Source organism: Microtus ochrogaster, linkage group LG4, assembly GCF_000317375.1.
Source record: "Microtus ochrogaster isolate Prairie Vole_2 linkage group LG4, MicOch1.0, whole genome shotgun sequence".
Classification (NCBI taxonomy): Eukaryota; Metazoa; Chordata; class Mammalia; order Rodentia; family Cricetidae; genus Microtus; species Microtus ochrogaster.
Window position 1 is genome coordinate 13,060,954 of NC_022030.1, and position 6,906 is coordinate 13,067,859.

The 6,906-nt window shown below is 37.3% G+C and overlaps 1 protein-coding gene across 1 annotated transcript in view; it reads left to right on the plus strand.

Annotated features, from left to right (window-relative positions):
* Pex3 (peroxisomal biogenesis factor 3) overlaps window positions 1-6,906 on the plus strand; it is a 34,011-nt gene that overhangs the window by 24,328 nt on the left and 2,777 nt on the right. Inside the window, exons 9-11 of the mRNA XM_005360997.2 lie at window positions 1,047-1,117; window positions 2,071-2,193; window positions 5,790-5,886. Of these exons, the coding sequence (XP_005361054.1) occupies window positions 1,047-1,117; window positions 2,071-2,193; window positions 5,790-5,886 (291 nt within the window). The remainder of the gene's footprint in view (window positions 1-1,046; window positions 1,118-2,070; window positions 2,194-5,789; window positions 5,887-6,906) is intronic.

Consider the following 6,906-nt stretch of genomic DNA (forward strand, 5'->3'; position numbering starts at 1 on the left):
AACTGTAGATAAAAGGGACACACAATAGTTTGAATAAAAGAAAAGACAAGGGAGAAAAACCTCACACATCCTAATAGAATTTCTCAAGAGTACAAGAAAAGAAAGAGCTTTTGTTTGGTGTGTGTTGACCTGTGTTCCATCTGTGTGTGTAGGTGTGTGAGGCATCCATGTCGGGGTGTAGGTGAATGCACCCGTGTACAAGCATGTGTAGGCAGTCACTCTGCACCTTACTGCCCTCACTGGTCATGGAGCTTGACATTTTGGCTAGGGTAGCTGGCCAGCAAGTTCTGAGATCCACTTACGCCTGCTCCTTACTGCTAGAGTTATGCACTAGGGAATCACACCCAGGCCTGCAGGGCAAAGACTCTTACCCACTAAGCCAGTACCCCAGCCCTATTAGTCATTTTTTTCTTTGTTTTTTTTTTAATTTATTTATTTATTAAGGATTTCTGCCTCCTCCCCGCCACCGCCTCCCATTTCCCTCCAAGGACAGCTGGCCTGGGTCTGAAAAAGCATGGGATAAAACCAGACTAGCTGAACATAGCGGACAATGAGGACTACTGAGAACTCAAGAACTATTAGTCATTTTTTTAAGATTTATTTATTATGTATACAGTAGTCTGCCTGCATGCATTCCTGCCAGAAGAGGGCGCCAGATCTCAATTCATGAGTGCGAGCCATTGCCTGGTTGCTGGCAATTGAACTCGGACCTCTAGAACAGTCCGTGCTCTTAACCTCTGAGCCATCTCTCCAGTCTGCCCTATTAGTCTTACTATCTATTATTTTTCTTTGTCTATAGATGCTGGAAACATCCAAAACAAACCAAATAAATAAATAAAGCTTTACAAATTGTACCTCAATTTATGTTTTAAATACTACTTTCATGTTTACATAAACCTTGATAATTTTTTTTTAATTTGGCAGTTTTGGTTGTTGATAAAGTAGAGACATCCAGATTTCCCAAACCCTTGAATTTTTAATGTGATTACTTCATTCATGATTTGGTAGTATTTGAAACACTGATATCTAGAACTCTTATTTTACAGGCCTATGGGCTTTCTCCGAGAGATATCACCACTATTAAACTTCTCAATGAGACAAGAGACATGTTGGAAAGGTATGTAGAGTACATAGAAATGCATTTGTACTTTCAGTGCAAGTAAGGCCATTCTCCAATGTTCCTGATCAAATATGCAATATAATATTGTGAAAATTAAAATTGTAGTCTATTCCCTTCTAATCCAGGTGGGATTGCCTGTCTAAACTGGAAGGAAGTTTGCATGTGGCTTACATTTTCATGCAAGCTTGTCGTGTACTTGAATTATATCCCCCATGCCTTTCTGCCCTCTCCTCTATCTCCCGTCTCCCAACCAATAGTTTCATTTGTTCCGCTAGACAGCCTTGCTTCTTCTTTTGTGTAATATGTAAATACATAATTTATGTGTCTACATAAAATATAGAACCCACAAACGAAGAAAATGATGTACATGTCTTTCTAAAACTTGGTTACCTACAGGTGCATCTTTTTCCTCCAAACATTACAATGTGTTTTACATTTTCTCTAGTCATTCCCCTGTTGATGAACGCCTAGGTTTGGTTGCATAGCTGAGCCATCTTAAATGATGCTGCAGTAAACACCAGTGTGCAAAAGTACCTCTGATGTGTTGACTTGGACCCGCCTGGATAAAAACTCAGGAGTGCCTTTCATAGCTGGAACACAGGATGGGTCTGCTTTAGTATTTGAGGACCTCCATACTGATGTCTGTAGTGGATGGGTTCATTTGTGTTCTTGCCAGCTGATATTTTTAAGATAACATTGTACAAAATACATATTAATATGAAAAATATGTGACAGTTGGCAAATAGTCTCATCATGTCAGGCAAAACAATACAACTGATTGTTACACTGAGTTTGAAAAACTGAGTGATAAATTTAGACAGTTTTTCATGCTATGAAAACCAGATTGTAACTGGAAATGTTACTGATTCTGAAGAGTAACCACATAGTTATTGAGTTTGTTTTCTTTGTCTGCTGGGAATCTAAAAAGAAATATTTCTTATTTTATTTAGTCCAGATTTTAGTACAGTTTTAAATACCTGTTTAAACAGAGGGTTCAGTCGACTTCTAGACAACATGGCAGAATTTTTTCGGCCCACTGAACAGGACCTGCAACATGGTAACTCCATAAATAGGTAAGATGGCATATAAAACAATATAATATGACCAAATGCTCTTGAAATGTGATGACTTAGATATAGTTAAGTTTTCATACCAAATAAAAAGAAATCTTAAATGATAAATTATACCCTGAGTTTTCAGCAAATTAAACTCTTCTAAACCAATGACTCCTTTATTGACATAAGTTTCTTCTGAATTTAATAATGCTTTTTTATCTCCACACCTTTGGTACTATAGTATTTACATTGTGAAACTTCCTTTTTATTTAGTCAAAATCCATTTTTAAAAATTGTTTAGAATAAAAAGCTGATAATGTAGCTATTATTGGCCTATATAAATTCATTGGTCTGGTTGTGGTAATAGCCAGGCATTCTTGTAGATTCTTGTTTGGTGAATTGTTTCCATATAGTCATATTTAGCTTATATTTAAACAATCATTTTCAAAAATGCTTATATATATATTATATTATTATAGAATTGGGAATACCTAGTTGGCTCAATTATTGTAATTTGTCAATTCTGACTATTGCTACATAATGGACTCGTGTTGTTGAAAGCTTCATTGTGTCTGTCACTTTGATACAAGGATACTTGGTTTCACATCAGGCTCCTCACTCTTTAAGAACCTCTGGTTTTACATCACACTTGAAAACAGTGGACTACTAAATCAGTGCTGATTAATTGTAAATGCACCTGCTAAAATTTAAAGAAACAGTAACTGGCATGTAACGTAAATGTGGGGTTTCTAATGGAATTCTTAGCCTAGGCCTAGCAAGGCATTTTTCTTGCCCAGTTCTCAGGGATCCTTCTTTTTTTAAAGATTTATTTATTATATATACAGTGTTCTGCCTCTATGCTGGAAGAGGGCACCAGATCTCAATACAGATGGCTGTGAGCCACCATGTGGTTGCTGGGAATTGAATTCAGGACCTTCAGAAGACCAGGCAGTGCTCTTAACCTCTGAGCCATTCATTTCTTCAGGGATCCTTCTTTATTGTTCAGAGAAGTATAATTTGTTATTAATGGTGCACATTTGGAGTGGTCATAGTAGTAAGGTTTACTCTCTAAACAACTTAAATCTCACCTTTAAATAAATTTCATCTGAGGACTACTCTTATATAATATCTGTAGTCAAGATACTCAAACTAATGAATTTCCAGTGTAGCCTGTACTTAGCAGAGTGCTCGTTACTTCCCAAGTTTAAAGAATTGCAATACTCGGGTCTAGAGCTGCAGTAGGTCTAGGCCAGCCAGGCCTTCATAGTAAGACCCTATCTCAAAAAAAAATCTTTAAAATTGTATTAATTTGTGTGTGTGTGTGTGTGTGTGTGTGTGTGTGTGTGTGTGTGTGAGTGTGTGACAGAGGGCCATTTTCAGGAGCTGATTATTTCCTATCATGTGGATCCTGGGAATCAAATGTGGGTTGTTTGGTTGGCAGCAGGCACCTTTCCTCATGAACTATCTCCCTGACCTTCAGTTCTTGTTCTGTGAATGGCTGTGAAGGCTAGAACTTCTGTACCGTGTTATACAACAGCAGTGACAGATGATGTGATGGAAATGTCTCTAAAACTGTTGAAGCATAAAGTTGGTTATTGATATGAAATAGAAAAGCATGGATGGGAAACATGAAGTATGTGCTAAGTGAGAGAACACAAGGCCACTAAGGGGAGACACAAAATGTAGCTGAGAAATGAAGGTCCAATACAGTGCAGCAAGTGTTGGTTGTCCAGGAAAGGGCAGAAAATACCAAGGCTTTCAGAAGGCTGGGTGATCAAGAGCTGATGTGGTTGTAGTGAAGTTTTTGTAATTGTTCAGTGTTTGAGTGTGTGTGTGTGTGTGTGTGTGTGTGTGTGTGTGTGTGTGTGTGTGAAGAGAGTATATGCCATATGTGTGCCAGTCATTGAGGAGGCCAGACGAGGGCATTGGAACCCCAGAAAATAGAATTACAAATGGCTGTGAGCTCCCTGATGTGGGTGCTGGAAATCAACCCTAGTTCTCTGCAAGAATAGCCAGTGCTTTTAACCTCTGAGCCATCTCTCTGGCTCCCACCTTAGACAAGTCTTAAAGAAACTTAGGATTTTTCTCTTTTTCAATTGATAAGTAAGAAAAAATTATTTCATTTCTAAAGTCTAGGAAAGCTGAATGCTCAATAACTTCTGACTGATGTCAGAATATAGAATTTTAGTTATACTTCAAAATCATTACTGATTAGGAATAATATTAGGAATGAAAGAAGGGTTAAAGTGTTAGAAAAACTACCACAGTCAGTTATAACATAATGTTAATAAAACAAGACTTTTAGGATGTCTCTGTGGGTAATGGCACCTGCTGCCAAGTCTGCTGACCCTAGTGCAGTTCTTGTAACTTAATCAGTGTGAAGAAAGAATCGCCTCCACTGGGTTGTACCCTGACCTTCCCTTGTATACTCTCATGTACACATATGCACACACACGGAACATATGCACACTGAATAAATAAACTATTAATAAAAATATGCTAGCAGGACACAAATCATCTTTACTGTTGTTGAAAAGGCATAGACTAAGAAATTTGTTGCATCTTATTATAAGATTTGATACAATAAAAAATTGAAATCAAAAGCAAATATACTTATTGACTAAACAGGTTGATTTTTATTAAACTCAGAAAGAGCATGACGATCATCTGGGATGTTCAGCATTGAACTTTTGCTCTTTCTGATGAATGTTACAAGACTAAGAAAAGACCAATCTTGAAGACCAGAATTTAGGAACATCATTGAAATTTCCTGTGTTGTGTTTAAGATAGACAACTAATAAACTGTTAGTTGACTCTTAATTTCCTAAGTTAAGCATAAACTTTCAAAATATAAGATCATTTTTAATGGGAAACTTTATATTCACAAACCCAGGAAGATTAACTAAAGAGGTTAAATTCTTCTCCTAAAATTAATCTACAAATCTAGTCAAAATTCTATTGATACCCCCACTGGAGACTGGAAGACAGTTATTTTGATGACATTAACCCTGTCAAGTGATGGTAAAGGTGACTGTCAGACAATGGACTGAGACGTCACAGAAATAAAGATATTTCTGCCTGTCAGTCAGCAGAGATCCAGTGTGTGATGTGGACAAGGCATCATGGTGCAGGAGTTCCACACCAGTGAGGCCAGAGCTGTCTGATGGTGGAGACTGCAGACCTTCTGCATGTAATACATGGAAATTCCATGTTAAGACAGACACTTAAATACTAAGAAAATCTGGGCAAGAACTTCAGTGCCAGCTCTAAGAAGCTGGTGACGTTGTAATACCTCATATGGACTGCCATCTAACCATTGAAAACAACAGAGATGTAGGTGTTATGAAGAGGACTTATAGCAAAAATATGATTGATAGGGTTTTAAGTTGAAAAATAATAAAAATGTATAAAAGTCACTAGAAGAAAATATCCATGAAGTCAACTATAGTGATTTTTTTAGATGAGGAAATTATATTTTAGTTTTCATACATATATTAGTTATATTTATGTAAATATTCTTCAATGTGTGTGCACTTTTATAATTAAAATGTTAAATGCATATGATGTAATTTCAGAAAATAACTGTTGTGATGATGTGGGTTTTTGTTTTTCAGTCTGTCCAGTGTCAGCCTGCCTTTAGCTAAGATAATTCCCATAGTAAATGGACAGATCCATTCAGTTTGCAGTGAAACACCTAGTCATTTTGTACAGGTAAGCAGGAAGCTGTGTTCATGCTGTGGTTGTTTCCAACACAAAAGTATATTCCCTGCTGTGTTAATTTGCTTAAAACAGAAGCTTGCAACCATATTCAGAGTGATAACACTCTTGCAAGAGTAGCAGTGCTTGACAGTAAACTCATAGCAACACCTTCCCATGCTGCCCAGCTCTAGCTAGACTGCTCTATGGTGCAAATGTTTTGAGGGTTGGTCAAATCTGTGTAGCATTATGCTTTGCATTAACAATGCAGTTCTTCACTGTTTGAAAGAAACTGAAAAAAATGTGGCAAAGTAAAGTGTTTTCATCTAATAAAATAGTTATTGATAGTGCTCCAGTAGCCTGTTAATGAAAACATCACAAGGTATGGAAAGTTTTCATCGGTCTACTTACAGCTCCATTTTTTCTTCAAACTTTATTTGGGAAACATTTTATTAAAAGGATGATTTTGAATCTATGTCCTGTTCTCAGTCAGTGACAAATGAGGGCTGTATTGTAAGTTCAGAATGTGTTACGGTTTGCCTCAGCAGCAAAATGCTGCAGTGACGTGCCATGCAGAGTCTAATGCCGCATGCACCTGCCAGTCTGTTAGTGCCATGGCCTCAAACAGTTTAGTGTAGACTTTACCCTCTTGGTACAGTGCAGAGTGCCCACACTTAAGGACTGAGCTTCTTCCTGCCCTGACCAGTCAGGAGCCATTCTTTACATCCAGGTGGCCCTGCTCTGTTCCCTTTAGTCATTCTTCCCACCCAACAGCTGTCCATTCACACTGCAGAAAAAACAGTAAAGAAGGCTGATGGCATGTCACTGAAGTGCAAGACATCATCTTTGGTATAACCTGGACGCATCCATTTTGGCAAATTCATGAGAAATACAACAGAATATATATAATACTGCAACCACAGCTTTAAGGCCTGAGAAATTTGTACATTACATTTTAATCGGTTATACATTTAAGCCTGTGTAACTGATAAATAATCGAAACGAAACAAAAAAGTTCAAGTTTTTTTTTTTTTT